Here is a 23,687-nt window from a genome sequence, read left to right on the forward strand (position 1 = left end):
GAGTGAGGTCGTACTGCAAATGGAAACATGGTTGATAAATAACATAACATATTTAAAAAAGTCAGACTCTGTTGAGTCAGCAATTAAGACTTGATTACCTCATCTCATCTTTTTGAATTAACCAGATTCATGCAGCTAACATTTACATTTGGTCGAAGATCTCCCACCCCACTCCCACTCCCACTCCCACTGAGGGTGTTTTGCTTAATGGAGGTTTGGGACTTCAGGACCTTGTAGAGTTGGTTGTATATACTTCTTTCAGGGTTTTGGATACGGTTTTTCTTTACTTACTGGATGTCTGAAAATATTACTTATGGAGCAGCATACGTCTTTTATGGGATAATGGCTGAGATAACAAACGGTAGTGGGCACAGATTAAATTTAATGTATGATGAATGCTGACACAAAGTTCTGCTCTCGGAAGGTCTGAGGTGTGCATCATCCTGTTAAAACGAAAAAAATACTAACATTTTTTAAAAAGAGAAGGGGTTATGGTTGCATTATTACAAGAAACACACCTCAAAGACAAAGAACACTTGAAACCTGGGTAGGACAAGTCTTTTTTTCGTGTTTTACCTCCAACAGTAGAGGTGTGTGCATCTTAATTCATAAATCACTGCCAAAGTGAGTTCTGTAATCGCTTGTCCTGTGAACTGTCGCGGGGGGTGCTGGAGCTGTCATCGGGCAAGAGGCGGGGTACACCCTGGACAGGTCGCCAGTCCATCGCAGGGCTAACACAGAGAGACAGACAACCACACAGACACAGGGAGAACATGCAAACTCCACACAGAAAGGCCCAGTCGGCCCATGCATTCAAACCCAAAACCTTCTTGCTATGAGGCATCAGTGCTAACCACCACGCCACTGTGCTGCTCCTCCTAATCCCAACAGAGTTAAACACTAAAGCCTTTACAGAGTTTGCCAATATAGAATGTGAACAGTCACTAATTGGAGGGGACTTTAATTGTTTGTTAGACTCTGAGCTGGAAAAATCTCTATCAGAAACAAGACCTCCTACTACAAGAGCCAGAGCAATGATTGAGTTATGTGAAGAGATGGGATACCTTGATGTATGGAGAATTACACACCCAGAAGAAAAGAATTTTTCCTTCTTTCAAGTGTTCATAAGAGTTACTCAAGAATAGATTACTTATTTGTTCCAAAATCTAATTTGAATCTGATAACCTCCTGTTCTATTGGAAATATAACCACCTCGGATCATAGTCCCATATTTCTTCAGTTCGCACATGACGAGAATGTCTCCCCCTCTAAGATATGGAGATTTAACTCTTCCTTGCTTAGTGATCCTAAATTTGTCTCTATTTTTCATCAGAACTTCAAATATTTTGTACAGCCAATAATACATCTGGGGCCTCATGTACAAAGACTTGTGTAGATTTTCTACTGAAATGTGGCGCACGCTCAGATCCAGAAGCACATTTCATTTGTACATCCCAATCAATTTGGAATTGAGCCACATGTTGCACCCAACCCCTCCCTGTCCGCGCCCCCTTTTAAATATGCAAATCACATTTAAATTGACCCTGCACCTGAGATTCCCCTCTCAGATCAGAAAATGAAAACATAAGAATGAAGAAAGACACTACCAGTCAAAAGTTTTAGAACACCCTAATTTTTCCATTTATTGCAATTCAAGTTGTGCAAGTCCAATGAATAGCTTGAAATGGTACAAAGGTAAGTACTGAACAGCCAGAGGTTAAAAAAACAGGTTTGGTTACCCAAAACTGAAAAATAATGTACATTTCAGAGTAACACAAAAAGGCCTCTTTCAAGGAACTCGAAGTGGGTTAACAATTAAAAGCTGTTCTGCAGCAATGAAAGTTGAATCAGCCTTGAAAGCTGGTGCTACTAATTCCTAAAGGTGTTCCATTTTTTCTTGATTACTTACAACCCTCTCTGTCTGCATAAAAGCAGTGTTGGAACACACTGTGGTACCAGACCCTCATGAGCATCAGGTGAACAGTATTGTACTGCAGAAGGCAGACCCAAAACCACAACTGAATCAGAGGACAAGTTTCTGAGAGTTAACAGCTTGCGTGATAGGCAGCTCACAGGACAACATCTTCAAGCACAGCTTAATAGTGGTCGTAGTAAGTAAGTCTCAGTTTCAACTGTGAAGAGAAGACTTCGAGCTGCAGGTTTGACAGGACAATGAAACACCGTCATTGGACTACTGAAGACTGGAAGAAGGTATTATGGACTGATGAATCAAAATTTCAGTCTCCAGACTTAAACCCCATCGAGCTGGTCTGGGATGAACTGGAGAGAAGAGTGAAAGCCAAGCAACCTACAAGTGCCAAACATGTATGGGAACTTCTGCAACAGACTTGGGAAGAACTTTCTGAAGAGTATTTGATTTCTATTGTAGAAAGAATGCCATGAGTTGTTCAGTTGTTATACCTGCCAAAGGTGGCTACTTTGATGAGTCAAAAGTTTAGAATACATTTTGGTCTATAAATTGATTCTATGATTTCTTTTTCAACTCAGATTGCTTATTTGTGCTATGCTTTCATTTCAGAGTGCAATGAGACACTAAACTGAATAATTTTCAGTAAAAAACTGGAAAAGGTGTGGTGTTCTAAAACTTTTGACCAGTAGTGTATAAGAATAAGAAAAACCTTTATTTGTCCTGCAATGGGGGCATTGCAGTTTGCAACAGCATACAGAAAGGGCAGAATAAAAGATAACAAGAGCAAAATGAGTAGCGTATAAAAGATAAGTAATTAAATACAATACATCAAAAAAAAAAATGCACAGATTGAATTGTAAAACATTGCACAGACTGGTGTCAAACTGGTGTTTTGAAGTTTTTACACCTTGTGGTGTAATACTATTGCACATACACTGCCTGGCCAAAAAAAAAAGAAAAAAAGAAAGTTGCCACCTGGATTTTACTAATCAAATAGGTAGGAGCCTCCTATTGGATAATTACTGCATGGGTGATTATCTTTCAGCTGGAACAAGTTATTTAACCCTAACCGTTGCAATGAGTAGCTTCTCATTTCAGAATCAGAATCAGAATCAGAATCAACTTTTGGTTTTTAGTTAAAAGGGGGGTGGAGGTGTTCCACATTTCTTAAACAACCATGTTGAAAGACACATCCTGTGGTCGTGGAAAAGATGTTAGTCTGTTTGAGAAGTGTCAAATCATTGGCAATGTGGTTAGAAAAAAATCCTGATAGATCGTGATCTGTGATCACTTTACATTTAGTGACATCAAATTGAAGAAAAACAACAGTAAAACTCAGGGCTATGTTTAATAGTGAAAGTAAGAACATTTCCACACGTACAATACGAAAGGAACTCAAGGGATTGGTACTGAACAGCTGTGTAGCCTTAAGAAAACCACTAATTAGTGAGGCTAACTGGAAAAAAAAGGCTTCAGTTTCCTAGGGAGCATAAAGATTGGATTCTGGAGCAATGGAAGAAAGTCGTGTGGTCTGATGAGTCCATATTTACCCTGTTTCAGAGGGATGGGCACATCAGGGTAAGAAGAGAGGCAGATGAAGTGATGCACCCATCATGTCTAGTGTCTACTGTACAAGCCTGTGGGGGCAGTGCTATGATCTGGGGTTGCTGCAGTTGGTCAGGTCTAGGTTCAGCAACATTATGTGCCCAAAGAATGAGGTCAGCTGACTACCTGAATATACTGAATGACCAGGTTATTCCATCAATGGATTTTTTTTCTTCCCTGATGGCACGGGCATATTCCAAGATGACAATGCCAGGATTCATGGGGCCTCAAATTGTGAAAGAGTGGTTCAGGGAGCATGAGACATCATTTTCACACATGGATTGGCCACCACTGAGTCCAGACCTTAACCCCACTGAGAATCTTTGGGATGTGCTGGAGAAGGCTTTGAACAGTGGTCAGACTCTCCCATCATCAATACGAGATCTTGGTGAAAAATGAATGCAACAGTGGATGGAAATAAATCTTATGACACTGCAGAAGCTTATCGAAACAATGCCACGGCGAATGTATGTGACTTTTTTTTTGGCCAGGCAGTGTATATCAGGTATGTTCGTTGTGGAGCCTAACAGCAGCAGAAAGGAAAGACCTTCTGTATCTTTCCTTTACACACCGAGGGTGAAGCAGTCTGTCACTGAAGCTGCTCCTCAGTTCTGTCAGGTCACTGTGCAGGGGGTGGGACTCATTGTCCAGCATGGATAACACTTTAGCCAGGACTCTCCTGTCCCCCACCTCCTTCACTGAGTCCAAAGGGCAGCCCAGGACAGAGCTGGACTTGCTGATGATCTTATCCAGCTTCTTCCTCTCCCTCTCTGTGATGCCACTGTTCCAGCAGACCACTCCGTACAGGATGGCTGATGCCACTACAGAGCCATAGAAGGTCTTCAGGGATGCCCCTTTCACTCCAAAAGACCTCAGTCGCCTCAGAAGGTAGAGCCTGCTCTGTCCCTTCCTGTAGAGTGCATCAGCATATACAAATTCATCATGTGTTAGCGCTTTATAGCAAAGTGTGTGCAGTCGATAGCTCTGATTACATTCGGAAAACCGTCTCTAGCTGCAAATTGCAGCTTTAATGTTGAGCTGTTCAGATGCATTGTATTTGATATGTAATTTGATATACCTGGCTGACATGCGATAAGTCCATCCCATACGGCTTGCATGGCTCTGCTCAGGGTCGACCCGATCAGTTCCCCAGTATCACCTCTAAGTGTCGCCAAAGGAACAACAGCTGTAGAAGCCAGCGTATGCCAGCCATGAGGTTCGCGTGAGGCACGTACATGTTTGCGGTCACTCTTGATACATCTGAACTTTTCCGTGAACAAGAACGTTTTTGTGTGCACGCACCTTTCGTACATGAGGCCCCTGGTCTCCCCCTCAACCCTTTGGGAAACATGTAAGACATATTGTTGAGGCTTAATAATTTCGTACGTTAAAAGTAAACGGCGAAAGGAGCTAGAATGTCAGAAAGAGCTGGAGATTCAGTTATCTGAAGCACAAAAAACCTGGGTCAAAACTCCATCTGAGACAAATCTCCAAACAATGTTGGCTGTTAGAGCTTATCCAAAAAAGGTTAAAAAAAAAGGCAACTGGACTTGTAGTGTTTTTTTGGGAAGACGTTTCACCACTCATCCGAGTAGCTTCTTCAGTTCTAGGGGACTGGTGGGAAGTTTGAGGTTTAAATAGGAACTCCTCCTGAAACTTGCTTGTTATGTTAACAACCAGAAACCGGTGCAGCTAATTTCCATTAACGATTGTGTACTTACCTGTCATTAAGGGGGCATTGTTTTTGTCCCCGTCCTCTTCCCTATGAATGGTGCTCTAACGACTCTTGTCCATCAGAGGCTCCAGTGTCAAGGTGTGAATGAGGATGAAACTTACAGGACAGAAGTTAAAACTGTATTGTAAATAGATGGCAGATTAAATCTCAGTCCACCTCCTCTGTTTAAAGAAGGTTTTTCCAGTCTGACATAGACGTGGATATACCATGACCTGGATGACTGAGAACCTTCACAGACGCTGTTAGAGCTTCTTTGAATCAGAATCAGAAAATACTTTATTGCCAAGCATGTTTGTACATACAAGGAATTTGTTTTGGTGTTGTGGCACCCATTACGCATTAACAAATAAAATAAAATAAAATAAAATAAAACTAGATGATCGCAAGAGATCATAAAGGGGTCCATGCCGTGGCAAAGTTGTCCCCGAGCGAGACGCAGAGACATAAGCGGGTCGGACACGGCCTGAAAGGAGGCAAAGTGTCTGCGGAGGAATCCTTTGGCTGCCTGGTGGTTTGTGACATATAAACATGTAGTCGTCGTAGTGCCCCCTACAGCCCGAATTTCACCAAACTACAGACCTACAGACCTAGGGTCACAAAATTTGGGGTGCTTGTACAGAATCATATTATTATCAATGATATGAAGTTTGATTAAGTTTGGGTATATACTTCACAAAATATTAGCTTTGGACTTATACTCTGCTACACCTTAAAAAATAATTAGCCATTAACTTTGTCTGTGAAGGTTCTCAAGTCATCCAGGTCATGGTATATCCAAAAAAGGTTAAAAAAAAAAAAAGGCAACTGGACTTGTAGATTTTTAGATTTTAGATTTTATCTAAAAATCTACAAGTCTACTAAAAATCTACAAGTCCAGTTGCCTTTTTTGAACCTTTTTTGGAGATAGCCATTCGCTTTGTAATCAAAAACCCTGCTAAATTCTTTTGAAGAATTTTCATTATCTTTGTCCATAAATGAATGCCAAGTTTGGTGAGAATTGGATGACCGGGCTAGGAGGAGTTGATTTTGCTCTGGGATAGGCTCTAGCACCCCCCGTGACCCTTCACAGGACAAGCGATTACAGAAGATGAATGAATGCATGAATGATAGTAATTAGAGTTAAAGGGGGGCCAAGAGCATATTTTCGCACAGTGGCCCCTCATGCGGCTAATTCTCATATCCTCAAATGTATGCTGGCATGAGTGGGTTTCTTGTAGTTTGCAATGTCTATATGAAAACATGAAAATGCATATTGTATGTGTATTAGAATGCAAGGGCAGGAACGAGGAGGAGCGTCTGATCAACTACCTGTTCAAAGAGAAAGGCTACAACAAAGAACTGCGTCCCGTCGAGAGGCAGCAGGATGCCGTTGATGTTTACCTTGCCCTCACGCTCTCCAACCTCATCTCTTTGGTACTGGAAGGTTATTTTCTGGTCTCTGTGAAGTGAAGCATGACATTAACAGTACTTCTTTAAGATTATTAGATGGTTGAAACAAAAGTTATACTTTAAACCAAAATATCTAAAATAGGTCTTTGCCAGACAAGTGCAATAAAACTCAATTAAAACATTTCCTTGTTTTCCATTTGTAGAAGGAAGTTGATGAAACGCTGCTAACCAATGTCTGGATAGATCATGTAGGTAAAGCGTAATATTTTACAAAATTTTTTCATAGGAATCTTTAAGTTACTGCATCTGTCTGTGTGTTGAGGCAGATGTGGACAGACTACAGACTGACGTGGAACATGACCGAGTTTGATGGCATTGAGATGCTGCGTCTGCCATCCAGCATGGTGTGGCTGCCAGAGATTGTCCTGGAAAACAAGTGAGGCTCGTTTTTATGTATTTATGGACACAGAAAATGCTTCAGTCAGACTAAACTGTGTCGATGTTTGATGTTTTTGTGTCAAAGGTGAGTAGTAATACCATAATTTGGACTAGGGGTGGGACTCGATTAAAAAAAAATAATAATTAATTAGAGGCTTTGTAATTAATTAATTTCAATTAATTACATTTTAATCACATAACAATATTTGCCCCAAAAAGCGACATTATTTAATTTAAATGGATTTAAGTGGACGACCGAATCAAATAATAGACACAGACATGAATATTGTAATCTCAAGCTCTTTTAATGCATTTAATGCATTTCAATTCAAAACAGTCGAAAAAGAAAGAAAATATCCCTGGCCAAAACTGAACAGACCTAAAGTTAAAGTGCCATTTTCAGAACAGTATTGACTTTAAATGGTTTCTGTGCTCACTACAACATGGTATGTACTTTGCACACAATCCCGCTTTTATCAAGGCTTCCATCAGGTAGTTTTATAAACTAAAATTTGCCTTACATGAGTCCTAACAACGTGCTTTCATCCGATTCCTCCATTATGGTAGCCGTTAGCCGACCTCTGACAAAAGCCCCGCATTGTTTGGAATACAAAAGGCGATAAAATGCATTAATTTTTTTTAACGCATTAATTTTTTGTAATTAATTAATCGTTAACGCGTTAAAGTCCCACCCCTAATTTGGACACATTCAATTTAATGTCATTCATAATGTGGCAAAAACAATTAACACGGCTTCAAGCCACTTCACAGTACCCTAAACACGAGATCCCCCTGGAACAAGTGCCAAGTCCAGGCAAGGAAAAACGGTGGTGTTTTCAACAGTGTTATCGCGAAACCTCTCTAAGAGCCACTACGTTACCCCAGCTGCTAATCAATTTGTGCAATTCAAACTATATATGTAATATCACCTGCAATATATGTACAGTGGCGTGAAAAAGTGTTTACCCCCTTCCTGATTTCTTATTTTTTTGCATGTTTATCACACCTACATGTTTCAGATCATCAAACAAATTTAAATATAAGACAAAGATAACACAAGTAAACACAAAATGCAGTTTTTTTTAAAAGAAGGTTTTTATTAAGGGGAAAAAATCCAAACCTACATGGCCCTGTGTGAAGAAGTTTTCAAACATAACTGTGGTTTATCACACCACAGTTCAATTTCTCTAGCCACACCCAGGCCTGATTACTGCCACACCTGTTCAATCAAGAAATTCCTTAAATAGGACCTGCCTGACAAAGTGAAGTAGACCAAAAGATCTTCAAAAGCTTGCTGTGATCCAAAGAAATTCAGGAACAAATGAGAACGAAAGTCATTGAGATCTATCAGTCTGGAAATGGCTATTTCTAAAGCTTTGAGACTCCAGCAAACCACAGTGAGAGTCATTATCCACAGATGGCGAAAACATGGAACAGTCGTGAACTTTCCCTGGAGTGGAGTGGCCAGCCGACCAAAATTACCCCATGAGTGCAGCAATGACTCATCCAAGAGGTCACAAAAGACCCCACAACAACATCCTGTTGAGCCTGTGTTTAGGCATTAAATATTGGGGTTTGGATATCATAAATAATTATCAAAAATAATTTTATCGAAATACACTAGATCACCTCGGGGCACCGCCCTTCTGAGAAGGGAAAAGATAACCAAATCATTAAATCAGTCTCATAAGATATACTAAATTGTCAATTTGAACTGGAATTTGGAGTTCTTGACAGTGTAGAGGTTGGCAGGATTCACCCTTGTGCAACATTAAGCAGACAACAGGTATGTTAAAAAGATTATTTATTAACAAAGATAAACATACACTCTGTCTACAGTGTACCTTATACAGGTGTAAATGGCTGCTGAGGCCTTGAGGCCTTGAACAAAGAAGACAAGATGGCTAACCCAGTAGGGAACTAAGACCATGTGCTGGCAGAGTGCATGTGTGGAATATGATAAGAGTGTCAGTTTTATGGAAAAAGTCGCTCTCTGGTGTATTGCTCTCTGGTGTATTACTCTTTTAGCTGGTGGTTCCTGGTGGAAGGGCCAAGCTGGTGTTCCAGTGCTGAAAGACAGTCTTTGCTGTGTGGTCCTGATGACACTCGTTGGAGGGAAAATGGCCACTCTTTTTACATCTTTTGAAGTAGTTTGTTAGCAGCTCAGTGCTAACTAGCTGTGTACCTCCTGTTGTTTGAAGGGTTAGCCTGCAAATCTTTGGTTTGGTGGCTAATAGAACTTGTGCAGATTCCTCAGTCGTGGCAGCTAGATCAGGTTTCACACCTGGACGATTGTGAGACTTTTAGGGTTCTGGTACGGTGGCCGAGAGAGCTCAATGCACTGCAACTTCAGAAAACACCAGCAAATACAAAAATCCGCTGCAAGTACAGAAATGCGCTGCAAACTCAAAAACACGCTGCAAACATGTAAACATGTAATTTTTTGTGCAGTAATTTGAATATTGTATTTGAAAGTTGCTGGGTGTTAGATGTTTTAGAGTCACTTATTTGCTTTAAAAAGTATTTTTAAATGTCAATGACATCATACACATCGTACGACCAGAGATACTGCTTTACGGCAATCCTTCAGTCACTGCTTTGGTGCTTTCGCGCTCTGCACTTTCTTTTCTCGAGGCATGGACAACACAGCTGACACAGGTAAATACACGTGCTAGAAGAGTTTTTGTTTTGTTGTTTTAAAAGTTGTTACGTTGAAAAAAAAAACTTGGGCGAAAAAGTCCGCCTTAACATTCTGGTCCCGTTGGAATATATTATTCCACCACGTAAAGTAGGAAACGTTTGTCTTGTTGACGTTACTTTTTCCATACAACATCAATGTTACGACAACGAACCATTATGAACCAAATGTTCGGTTTGATATAAAGTGTTGAGCAGTGTTCTGTTACAATCAAATATTAATATATAGTAATATAATATGTTGACTTTTTCCTTAAATAAATGATACCCTGTTGCACAGTGGTAAGAGTTATATTAAGTATAACTATTTACATACAGGCTGCAATGACGTTCAACATGAGATGAAGAGCTGGACTAACAGGACTTCTAGTCAGTGCAGAGAACAATTTGAAGGTCTTCACTTCATCACTGATTCCTTATTACAGCCCACATGTGTTAACTTTAATATTGATGTTTTTCTAAATGTAAGATTATGGCTATTCAAACTATTGTTTGTGCCCAACATAGCTAGCCTGTTAGCCTATTCAAACTATTGTTTGAATAACAGTAATCATATTTGTTATTAATAAATAAATTATTACAATTAATGATCAGTTATTATGATTTGCTTGTACTTTCAGTTGACAGTGATATTACTCCCTAATAAAAAATCCTGAAGGAGAATGCCATCTGTTCGTGACCTCAAGCTGAAGCGAACTTGGGTTCTGCAGCAGGACAATGATCCAAAACACACCAGCAGGTCCACCTCTGAATGACTGAAGAAAAACAAAATGAAGACTTTGGAGTGGGCTAGTCAAAGTCCTGACCTGAATCCTATGTGGCATGATCATTTAAAAACTGCATTTTATGTTTACTTGTATTATCTTTGTGTCAGATCAAACAAATTTAAATATAACACATTTAGGTGGGACAAACTTTTTTAAAAAAAAATTTTACCTTCGCTTTTCACCTTCAATTGTAGCTGTCACATGACAATAAAGGCTATCTTATCTTATCCTTGTGAAACATAAGCATGCAGCAAACTATTGATTGATGTGTCCATGAAATTTTTATTTATTTGATTTGCACCAAAAAAAAACAAGGACAGTAATAAAGAACAAAAAAGAAACAAGAATAACTAGATGGGGTGGCACAGTGGTGAGGTGGTTAGCACTGATGCCTCACAGCGAGAAGGTCCCGGGTTCGAATCCATGGGCCGACTGGGCCTTTCTGTGTGGAGTTTGCATGTTCTCCCTGTGTCTGCGTGGGTTCTCTCTGGGTACTCCTGCTTCATCTCACCATCCAAAGACATGCTTGTTAGGTTCATTGGTGATTCTAAATTGGCCGTAGGTGTGCATGTGAGTGTGAATGGTTGTCTGTCTCTGTGTTAGCCCTGCGATGGACTGGCGACCTGTCCAGTTTGTACCCCGCCTCTCGCCCGATGTCAGCTGGCATAGGCTCCAGCAGACCCCGCGACCCTTAACAAGAATAAGCGGTTACAGAAGATGAATGAATGAATGAATAACTAGATGATCGCAAGTGATCATAAAGGGGTCCATGCCGTGGCGAAGTCGTCCCCGAGTGTGACGCAGAGGCATAAGCGGGTGGAACACGGTCTGAAAGAAGGCAAAGTGTCTACGAAGGAATCCTTTGGCTGACAAGTGAATGAGAGTCAGACGGGTCGGAAGCAACAAATTTGGTGGGCTTGTATGCAGTCTTCCACAGATGCCATTGCCTCAGTCTGCCACTAGAGGGAGTAATAGGCTAAAGCAGTTGGGAAAAGACCTGACAGGAGGTTAAGTGTTACCTACAGTATATAATAATGTAGTCTTTGTAGCGCCCCCTACAGCCTGAATTTCATGAAACTTGGTATGATTGCACGCAAGCATATTATAATGGCGGTTACTAAGTTTCATATGGATTGGGTGAATACTTCCAAAGTATTGAGAACTTTTCATTATCTTTGTCCATAAATGATATATGCCAAGTTTGGTGAGAATTCAATGAACGGACTAGGAGGAGCTGATTTTGCTTTGAGGTGCAATTTTTTTCAAAATGGCGGAAAAGTTCTAGGGCAAATGGTTCTTGAGATATGAGCCAAAACGTAAATTGGCTTATTATAGCGCCACCTAGGTGTAGGCATGTGTATTGACACCTCGGCAAAGTAACATGGCAGGATTTCTACCAAGTTAAAAAAAAAAAAAAAAAGAATAGATAAAGATAAATCACTATAAGAAGAAGAATAAAAGTCACAACAAAATGACATGCTAGGACTTCTACCAAGTTACCAGGTTTGATGCCTTTTGCCCTTGCAGTTTGTCCTGGGCAGACACTATAGCTACGCAGAAAAGGATAAACCATTATACTACTACTACTACTAATAATAATGATAAGAAGAAGAAAAATCGCAACAGGATCCCTATTGATCCTTCGTTTGCATGGACCCCTAATAAGTGCGGGAGAGGTAAAAAAAAAAACAACCCTGTATGGGCTTATACAAAACACCTCCCCAAAAGATAAACAAAGAATCAAAAACAATTCAACAACAACACAACAACAAAAAAGAAAACAATACACGTGTCTTATTATATATATAATTATAAATAAGATTATAAATATGCATAAGTGAAAAATAATTGTGTGTGAGTGGGTGAGCATGTATAAATATAAATAAAATAAATCTAATCAAAACTATGCTAGGAAAAGAAACTATTAGGAAAAGAAACTATTAGGAGTCTTGATGTATCAGATGGGCCTTCAGTCTGGACTTAAAATTTAACAGGGATGAAGATATTTTTGATACATGAAGATGGGAATTCCAGAGTGAGGAACCTCTGTAGGTAAAAGAAAACTGACTATGTGTAGTGCGGCAAAAAAGACGATGAAGTTTATCAGTGTGTCTTGTATTGTAGGAATGGACCTGAGAGTTAACTGTGAAGAATCCATTGAGAGATGTAGGAAGCCAATGTGGAAGATGAATATATTTATAAATAAATATGCATGATTGGAGTGTATTAATGTCATAAATTGACAATATGTTGAGTGTCTTTTCTATATCTAAAATCAAAGCTAGAACAAACACAGACATAGATTTTTTTTTGGATTAAGTTGAATAATTAATTTTCCATTAAAAATGCAACTAAATTCTTTATTTTTAAAGCAAAAGTAAAACAAATTCGAAATTATTTTTCATTGAGCGATTAGTAATTAAAAAGCACTTATGATTATGTGCATTTTGTTGTTTGTTGTGAACAGTACAGAGAACTATTCTTAATGTTTCTATGTAGGTAATACTGTATATGTGGCATTGGATGAAATTTAAAGACTTGTTTGTGTACCTGTTTCTTTTCTCTGCCCCTCAGTAACGATGCCCAGTTCCAGGTGGCCTATTACAGTAACGTACTGGTGGATCCTACTGGTCTTTGCTACTGGCTGCCTCCAGCCATCTTCCGCTCCTCCTGCTCCATCAACGTCAACTACTTTCCCTTCGACTGGCAGAACTGCACACTCAAGTTCACGTATGCCAGAAACCTACGAGGCCAGGCCAAAAGTCTCATTAGAAGATTTTAAATTGATAGCTCAAATTTTGATCTTGAACAACATAATAAGCTATTGCAAGCTTTATGCTATTAGCTTGCAAACAAATCTGCAACTGAAAAAATAGGATTGAAAGTTGTGTAAAAATGAGATCCGAATCTGAAACAAATCTTCTGTAACCGCTTGTTCTGTGAAGGGGGGGGTAAATTGGCTTAATATAGCGCCACCTAGCTGTAGGCATGTGTATTGACACCTCGGCAAAGTAACATGGCAGGATTTCTACCAAGTTAAAAGAAAAAGAAAAAGAATAGATAAAGATAAATCACTATAAGAAGAAGAATAAAAATCGCACCAAAATCAATTGGGATCCTGCAACTTCATTTGCATGGACACCTAACAATGTGTTATTTTGTGTATAGGAACTTAAGTATTTCAAGTGATTCACGTTTTTTTCCTGATGTTTTCCTGGAAACAAGTTGAACATATTCTGTGTTGCTTTGCAGCTCTCTCACGTACAATGCCAAAGAGATCAGGATGCTGCTTAAGGAAGAAGCAGATGAAGAAAACAAATGGACTGTGGAGTGGATCATTATCGACCCAGCTAGCTTCACAGGTAACTGTCCGCGTTCGTGTTCTTTTACACTTTTTTATTTTGCGGGTAGCAGTTTCTGAATCCTCAACAATATGTTGAATGGTGGATATTTTTAACCAATGTGTTAATATTTGAATAGAATTTAGATACCAGCACTGAACACTCAATAAAATGGTTATGGTGGTTGTGGTGTTGGCTTATACAACAAGGCTATTGGATTTAAGCATACAAGTTCATGTGCATTTGTGAAATGAGGGATGGTTTAATTGTATTTAGTGTCAATAACAATACAAATCGTCTCAAGACGCTTTACAACATCCGGTCTGAAACCCAGCCTGAAATCCCCAGAGCAAGCCTGAAGGCGACGGTGGCAAGAAAAAACTCCCTTTTAACAGGAAGAAACCTTGAGCAAAACCCAGCTCATATTGAGGGACCCATCTGCCTAAGGCCAACCAGGTAGAGACAGAAAAGAGAGAAGAGACCAGCAGGAGAAAAGAGATAAACATACTTCTGTCATAGATACATATATCTGACTAAAGCGTACATCCGGATCTGATAATACAAATACAACATACAGCTGATGATGTTACATGACAGTTTGAGAATGTAAGAGGAATCATAGGCAGGTTGGAGAATTGTTATTCAGGTAAGAGTGGATAACTGCAGGAGGCCATGAAGACTGGCCAGGACCACGACAACAGATGTAGTACGGAGCTCCACAGAAAACACACAACTCCAGGCCAGAGACTATATCAGGTGTGCACAATTATTATGCAGCTTCTTTTCCTCGGGCAAATGGGCCAGAAAAGAGATATAACAACTCTGAAAAGTCAGAAACTATAAAGTCAAAAACTCTAACACATCTTTCAGAGGGATGCAGCACTCTGGAAATTGCCAAGATATTAAGACGTGACCACAGAACCATCAAATGTTTTGTTGCAAATAATCAAAAGGTTGGCAAGAAACGTGTTGAGAGACAAAGACGCAAATTAACTGCCAAAGATTTGAGAAGAATCAAACGTGAAGCTACAAGGAACCCATTATATTCCCAAACTGCAAACTACCTGGAGTGTCCAAAAGTACAAGGTGTTCAGTGCTCAGAGACATGGTAAGAAAGGCTGAAACCCGACCACCACTGAACAAGACACACATGTTTAAATGCCACAACTGGGCCAAGAAATATCTGAAGACAGATTTTTCAAAGGTTTTATGGACTGATGACATGAGAGTGACTCTTGATGGCCCAGATGGATGGGTCTGTAGCTGGATCAGCAATAGGCGTAGAACTCCACCCGACTCAGATGCCAGTAAGGTGGAGGTGGGGTACTGGTATGGGCTGGAATTTTTAAAGATGAGCTTGTTGGACCTTTCAGGTTGAAGATGGACTTAAACTCAACTCCCAAACCTACTTCCAGTTTCTAGAAGACACTTTCTTCACACAGTGGTACAGGAAAAAGTCTGCATCTTTCAAGAGACTGTGGTGACCCACAATGAATACTGAAAGAGACATTCACCAAGAGACTGTACCTTTAAGGCAGTGTTTTCCCAGGTACGAGTTCAGGGTTTACGTTGTGTGGCAGTTTTTCACCTCACATACAGTACATCGTACAGTGTTATATTGATATATGAAGTGGAGAGTAAAGCTGACTCGATGCATCTCCATCTCTGGTCTCCTCACTTATCGCACTCCACAAGACAATGATTTTTATGCAGGACAATGCTCCATCTCATGCATCAAAGTACTCCACTGCGTGGCTAGCCAGTAAAGTCCTTAAAGATGGAAGAATAATGACATGGCCCCCTTTTTCACCTGACCTAAACCCTATTGAGAACTTGTGGGCCCTTCTTAAACGTGAGATGTACAATGAAGGATAACAATACACCTCTGTGAACAGTGTGTGGGAGGCTGTGGTTGCCGCTGCACAAAAAGTTGATGGTCAAGTGATCAAGAAACTGTTTGTTGTTCTTTGGCCAGCTGTTCCTCTCTCTGCCTCCGTATCCTCCTTTCAGCAAGCTCCTCATCTGTATACTCTGGCTCAAAACGGTAAGGATGTTCATCATAAACAAAGTCTTTGTCCACAACCTCAGAATCGGAAAAATATTCAGGCATGTTGCAAAAAACCAACAGTAGTAAGGTAAACAAGTCTACTGTCGCGAGTGCGCACGGCACTCAGAAATGACATCATCCAGGTCAGAAGTTAATAGGTCAATCTACAGACCCCGGATGGTGATAACAGGTAACTCTGGACTCAAGGGGGAATAGCACCAGCGTATGATAACAAATTATTGGTGAAATGAACGAGTTTCGTGTCAGATAATGCGTTATTTAGAGGCTGCGTTTCAGTGCCCCAGTCACTCCCACTATATGGATATACGTGGCGCTCCGCTGTATCTAAATATCTTCCAAACGACTCCAAATGACACCAAAGTTATAAGGGTTAGAAAATGATCATATTTTATTACAGAAATAAGGTCCAGGTTGTAAAACATTGTAGTTCCCCTTTAAGTTATATGATTCCAAATGATCTTGAAGATCTGGATAAAATCAGAATTTCTGAAATATTAACATGACTCAAAACCCACCATGCCTCAAAAACAAAACAAATTCATGTGCATATTTTTCTGTAAATCTCATCATGGAAGAAGTATGCTTTGCCAGGTTGTTTACTTCATTTTATCTTAAATAACCTTGATTGAACCCAACACTGGTGTGTGTTGAAGAATATCAGTGTATATCAATTTCTGGACTAAAACCTGGCGGCAGCTTAATAATTCAGACCTCATTCTCTGTTTCTCTCCCTCTGTCTGCAGAGAATGGTGAGTGGGAGATCATTCACCGGCCGGCCAAGCGAAACACCTACAAGCACATTCCCATGGAGAGCAATAAGCACCAGGACATCACCTTTTACCTGGTCATCAAACGCAAGCCTCTTTTCTACATCGTCAATATCATCATACCCTGTGTGCTCATCTCCTTCCTGGCCTCGCTCGTCTACTACCTGCCCGCTGACAGTTAGTGCACATTTCAAAATCATTGTCTCTTGTCTAGTGGCATCAGGCCATGCAGGTGTTTCTGTTTGTATATGGAGATGAAATGATCTTTGTTGTGTTACGAAGTAAATATTCTGTGGTTCACATGTTCTATCATGCCATGTAATAGTCTGGAACTAATTTTGCTGCCTACAAATTTTTGTGTCAGAAAGTTGGTCTGGAGTCTCTCCACTGGGAATTGATTATGCTTTGAAAAAGATCTGGTGGACCAATCAAATCATTATGTGATGATAAACGGAAGAGTAACAGAGATGTAGTCATATATGTCCTCAGAACACCGTGGAGTTGAATTTGACTATTTATCAATATCAAATTTCAATTCAATTCAATTGTATTCATATAGCGTCAATACAAATTGTCTTAAGACGCTTTCCAAATTTCCCAAAAAGGAAAGCCTTATGCCTAACCTTAAAAGTAGAGAGGGTGTCTGCCTCCTGAATCCAAACTGGGAGCTGGTTCCGCAAGAGAGGGGCCTGATAGCTGAAGGCTCTACCTTCCATTCCACTTTTTTACTTTTCTAGGAACCACAAGCAGGCCTGCACTTTGAGATTGAAGTGATCTGTTGGGATGATATGGTACAATGAGGTCTTTAAGATACAATGGAGCTAGGCCTTTAAGGGCCTTGTATGTAAGGAGGAGGATACTAAGTTCTATTCTAGATAAAGGGAGTCAATTAAGAGAATCTAAGGGCCCGTCCACACGTACGAAAACGATCTTTTCCCTCTCCGTTTTCGATCATCGTTTCAAGAAATATCCGCGTCCACACGGATCCGTTTCAGCACGACCGAAAACGCTACTTCCTATTCCAGGCCTATAAGTGGCGCTGTTTCGGTTTCAGAAATTCACCAAAAATGGAGAGGAAGATGCGGAGCATGCGCATAAAGCATGAGCGCTGTTTACAAATTGCCTTTTTTGCTCAGCGTGGTGGCACAGGAGCATGATATTTTGCCCTAGTAACCCTAATAGGCTCAATATCGTCTCCAGCATGAAAACTAGCATGTAGTCCGCCATTGTTGTTGATGTTGTTACGAGACGTCTCGCGGGATGTGGAAGGCTGCTCGGGAGTGTGGCGATGACGTCATCGTTTTCCCCGTATTCGCAGTCCACATGAAAACGCAAGAGCTGCGTTTTCGAATTTCTCCACCCTGGGACCCGTTTTCAGAAAAGTGCGTTTTAGGGCAATGCGTTTACAGGATACGTGTGGACGAAAGGCCAAAACGATGAAAAACTTATGCGTTTCGGCGTTTTTGCGTTTCCGTGTGGACGGGCCCTAAAACTGGAGTAATATTATCTCTCTTGCTGATTCCTGTCAATGCTCTTGCTGTGACATTTTGAATCGATTGGAGGCTTTTAAAGAGCCAGGCAGTAATGAATTACAGTAATCCAGCATGCAAGACACAAATGCATCAACAAGTTTTTCAGCATCACTCTGATGTTCCTAACTTTGATGATATTACGCAGATGAAAGAAGGCAATCCTGATTACTCAATATAACACCAAGGTTTTTCACAGTAGTACTGGAGGCCAAAGTAATGCCATCCAAAGAAACTAAGTGATTAGATAATGAATCTCTGAGATGTTTAGGACCAAATACAGTGACTTCTGTTTTGTCTGAGTTTAAGAGTAGTAAATTACAGGTCATCCAAGCCTTTATGTCTTTAAGGCATGCTTGGAGTTTAACCAGCTGATTAGTTTCATCTGGTTTCATGGATAAATATAGCTGGGTGTCATCTGCTTAATATTGCCTAAGGGAAGCATGTATAATGTGAAGAGAATTGGTCCTAGCACCGAACCCAGAGGAACTCCATAAGTTACTTTTGTATAAGTAGAAGAATCATTGCTGACATGGAATCTGTCTTACATATAGGATTAAAACCAGTCTAATGTAGTTCCTTTGATCTTGATCACAATTTCAAGTCTCTGTATTAAAATATTGTGATCAATAGTGTCAAATGCAGCACTAAGATCTAGCAGGACAAGTACTGTATAGAGACAAGTACATTATCTGAAACCATGAGGAGCTCGTTGGTAACTTTAACCAGAGCTGTTTCTGTCCTATGATGAACTCCAAAACCTGACTTGAAACTCTTCAAACAAACCATTCCCATTTAAAATAGGCAGTTAATATTGACTTAACTTCTGATTTGCATTCTTGGTAATTTGGACTTGACAAGTTTATATCTAAAGTACAGACAGGAGGACACAGGTCATTCTGTAACTGCAACAGCAGCACACTTGATGACGTCCATGAAATGCATTTTGGGATGTCTCAAGCCCACATAAGTTACCTTCTGATGCGTCCTTGATAAAATGTGTGAGACAAGGAGACATCTGGGTATTTGGCCTGTACTTAGTCAGAAGCATATTTTGAATTGGAACAGTACTTGGGTAGCAACTGATGACGTTTTATAACAACACAAGTACAGACAAGAGCACATTGTTATAAACGCAATTTGTTTACCACAAATCAGCTCTGATTGGTTGTAGGACTAATAGAGATATTTTTGGCTTTTGTTTTGTAAAATATTGTCCACCCCTCATTTGTGTAAAGTAAATGCAAATTTACTTAAATCATCAGCAACTGCACATCATGTGTCCAATTTTTATAGAAACAAACAGGTAAACTTTTTTTTTTTTTTTTTTTAATTAAAAGACAACATTTAAAAAGAGTCACCCAAAATCTGTGAACAAACTGCAATCTGGTGCAGTGAGGAAGTGCTGGTGTGCAAGTAACTTGTTTTATTTGGCGGTCCATAGTCTTGGAAGAGAAACTGATATCTTGATACAACCTTGTTGTACACATGTCATGCGTCAAAAAAGCCCCAATGGAGACTGTAAAAAATGCCCATGGTGAAGACCATCCTTCAATATACTGTAAACAAGAAATACTGTATTTGCATTAAGTAATGACTTAAAAGACATTTTAATGGCCTTGGGCTTTTCATAGCATGAAAATCACAAGAGGAATGAATAACTGACTGTGACCCACTAACTCATGACAGTGAATCAAGTCTTTAATACTCCAAACTCTGGGCAGCTTTGATATAAAAGGGTAGGCTGTACCAGTGTTTGAGGGTCACCACTGAAAAGGCTCTATCGCCCCTGTTTCTGAGCCTGGATCTAGGGAGATCCAGTGGCAGCTGGTCTGTTGATCGCAGTGCTCTGGCTGGAGTGTGGCGATGAAGTAGGTATGACAGGTAAGATGATGCCCGGCCATTATAACAGAAAGTCACAAGCACAACAGCAGAAACAGAGATCATGTGTACTAACTGGACTCTTGTTCATTGGGGTTTTATTGTGAAACAGAAACCTGTTCATTAAGAGAAACTGTATGTGTGTTTTGTGTGAAGGTGGTGAGAAGATGACCTTGTCCATCTCCGTGCTGCTGGCTCAGTCTGTCTTCTTGCTACTGATCTCTCAGAGGCTGCCGGAGACTTCTATGTCTGTCCCTCTTATTGTTAAGTAGGTGACACACTGAAGACACCTGTTGGTTTGGAGCCAGTTAAGTAGATGCAACTCGCAATACCATCTTTTCTATTTTGATGTAGCCTTTTCACACTGTAGAAACTGACACCAATACTTTTAACCAAAACTAAACTAACAGCTCAGTACTTTAACCACACAAAGAGGAGTGGAGGAGGCAAGGCACACTTATTAAAAAGCCAAATTTAGCAACTGTGACCATAACGGCTTCTTGAAGATACTTATTTCTAGAAGGAGGTAAAGCTGGACATTATTTGGAGCCTTTGGTAAGTAGTACATTTGCTCTGACTTCAGCTTCAATCTGTACTAGTTACCTCCTGTGTGGTGTGGTGAACGCTTAGCTGTATTTTTATACAAACCAGTCATCTGATAAAAATCTGGTGTTTTGACCTAAAACCACTGATTACATGTGGAGTTGTTGTTGACTTTGAGTTGCCCATGAATTGAATGTTTGTTTCTGGTACTACCACATATTTAGGTAGCACTTAATGAAGAGCTGAGAAAATGCACTTCAAATGGAACTTGTGGTTATGATGCGGGAAGGTGTGAATGTGACTTGTGAATTTGAGCCTTTATACCATAAGTGTAGGGCCGTTCATTTCGAGTACACTCGTGAACGTGAGAGACATAGCACCATTTGAAGGCAGCATGAGACCGACTGACAACTAAAATATTTAACTCACATACAAGATGAAAACAGTATAAACTACAGTTGAGGACGAAATTATTAACCCTCCTTTTTTCAAAAATTTCCCAAGTGCTTTTTTTAACAGAGCATGGAATCGTCAACATAGCATTTCTAAACACTACTTTTCTTTAGAAAACATAAATTACTATTTGCACACAATAACGGAATTATTCAAAAAACAAACAAAAAATAAATAAAAACAACAATTACCAGGGTAAATATTATTAGCCCCCTTAAGAACTGACCATTTTATTGAGCCATAGCACAAACCAATGTTGTGCAATAACATGCTTTGACTTTGTAATGCTCAAAACTTGTAAATTAAAGAGTTATCTCCCAATTTACACACAGTATAAATCCTTCAGTAAGGGTTTTGGCTGGCACTTGAGAAAGCATCATACCAAAAACAAACGAAATCAGTTTAGACTTGCAAAAGAGAATTGTAGATGCTCACGAAGCAGGAGAAGGATACACAAAGTTATCACAGCGTTTCCAAGCGTCCAGAAGTGGATCGAGAAGCATCATCAAGAAATTCAAAGAGAGCCACACTGTACAGAACAAGCCTGACAGAGGTAGGAAGTGAAACATTTCAAAGACCCTGGAAAGAAAACTAGTGAGAGATGTGTCTAAAGACCCCCACTGAGTCCAGAGGGCAGCCCAGGACAGAGCTGGACTTCCTGATGATCTTATCCAGCTTCTTCCTATCCCTCTCTGTGATGGAGAGGGATTAGATACATAATCTAATCAAGCTTCTCTCAAAGATGTTAATAGGGAGTTTCAAAGTAGTGACACCAACTCTTTATCTTAAGCGGGTAACAGTAGGAATGATTGAGTCTACTTTTTGTAGAGGTCTCTCAGCAGAGGACGGCAGCGGTGAAGTGTCGGCGTGCTCGGCGTGACGAGGTGGTGACGAAACGGCAAAGCCGATGCAGGTCTCTCTGGGACCGGTGGAGAAGTACTTGTCGCTTGGCTTGAGAGCGTTGTAGGTGTTCATCTGAAGGCCGTAGATTGAAGCTTTACGATGTCTTTGTATTCGAAGAAGGAAGCCAGATCGTCACGGCTTCTCGGCGTCCTTGCTATGGCGACAGCCTCTTGGTTTCTTGATCCGTGGAAGAAATCGGTTCTTGCTCTGAAGTCCCCACTGACTATGCTGGCTAACTTATAAACTATTTAGTATGTATGCTCTAGGTTGGCGGGGAATAGCTTGTTTTGCACTAGAGATAGAAGGATGAGATATGGAGAAGTCTTACCCATGGCTAGGCTGTCCACTGAGGATCCAATGTCTTGCAACATATCTGCCATTAACATGCTAACCAGTTGTGTATGAGCAAAGTCAACAGACACTATTGAGAGAAGAGAGACTACAACATGGATAGTCTTGTTCAAGGTTTCAGTACAGTTTGCAACTTGTTTTGTTGTCTACATCTGTGCTCTTATGTCTGCAATTCACCTATGTGATGTTTCACAGTGGACAGACTGACAGCATTGACCGAGAAGAGTCCCAAACTGAAAAGACCCGACCCTAGCGGCTGTGGTCAGCAGGCCTTTAATGAACCGTTTAGATCTCCGACCATACCCACTCAGTTCCGACTGTATGACAATGAACTTCTGCAACTGCAGCAACATGTGTGTCTGCTTCAGCATGTTCTATAACTTCCCTGTTCCATTTCTTACCAGCCCAGCTGGTCAGATCAGTGGTGGTAGGAACGTTTTTCCTACATACCTCGCTATGATTCAACTTAACAAATACTTTTTGGCAGAGGTGTATAGTAACAAAGTCAATGTACTTCGTTACACTACTTAAGTTGTTTTTTTGAGGATCTGTACTTTAATTTTTTTTTTAATCAGGACTTTTACTTTTACTCTACTACATTTAAAAGTTAAAAAATATACTTTTACTCTGTTACTGTGACGTTTGCCACATTGTTACTTGTTACAAATTAAAATAGAAATATAATGAATAATTGAAAGATTATCTGGAATGGGCGTGTCCGAGAGGATGAGAGGAACAACGTATGGTACTCTCACGAGGTTTAGAGGTAAGGGCGGGATGCGCAAAGCGTGGGACATCAACATGGTTATCTCCGCAGTTAATGCTGATGAGGAAGACACGGAAGACGTTACCACACTGACAGCATCTCCTTTGGTAGAAGACGACAGTCACCCATGACTAGGAGATAGGAAGCACTTTTTTGTGTTCTTAGGCAGACAGACACTTTATTTTGTTCTCAGGCAGACACGAGACACTTGATTCACTCACTACAAGTGTTTTTTTGTTCTTGTTTTATCATACCACATCTATTTCATTCACCTGAAAGTGAAATAAAGAGAACAAGGGGAGAACCATTTTTGGTTGTTTTGCTTCTTTTTAAGCGTACTATAAAAATACTTTGTACTTTACTTGTACTTGCACTTATGATACTTGAGTATATTTTTTCACAAGATACTTTTGATACTTAAGTACATTTAATGTGAGCTGCTTTAAGACTTTTACTCAAGTGATTTTCTTATGGCTTACGGCCTTTTACCAAAGTCATTTTCAGTTACGGTATTTGTACTTTTA

The 23,687-nt window shown here is 40.1% G+C and overlaps 1 protein-coding gene across 1 annotated transcript in view; it reads left to right on the forward strand.

Annotated features, from left to right (window-relative positions):
- Positions 1-23,687, forward strand: part of chrnd (cholinergic receptor, nicotinic, delta (muscle)) — a gene marked incomplete at its 5' end in the record, with an annotated part of 50,159 nt that overhangs the window by 1,431 nt on the left and 25,041 nt on the right. The window contains 7 exons of the mRNA XM_084566350.1: positions 6,538-6,683; positions 6,863-6,907; positions 6,986-7,095; positions 13,136-13,291; positions 13,814-13,923; positions 16,714-16,914; positions 20,304-20,415. Of these exons, the coding sequence (XP_084422476.1) occupies positions 6,538-6,683; positions 6,863-6,907; positions 6,986-7,095; positions 13,136-13,291; positions 13,814-13,923; positions 16,714-16,914; positions 20,304-20,415 (880 nt within the window). The remainder of the gene's footprint in view (positions 1-6,537; positions 6,684-6,862; positions 6,908-6,985; positions 7,096-13,135; positions 13,292-13,813; positions 13,924-16,713; positions 16,915-20,303; positions 20,416-23,687) is intronic.

This window comes from Chelon labrosus (assembly GCF_963514085.1).
Source record: "Chelon labrosus genome assembly, chromosome: 18".
NCBI lineage: Eukaryota > Metazoa > Chordata > Actinopteri > Mugiliformes > Mugilidae > Chelon > Chelon labrosus.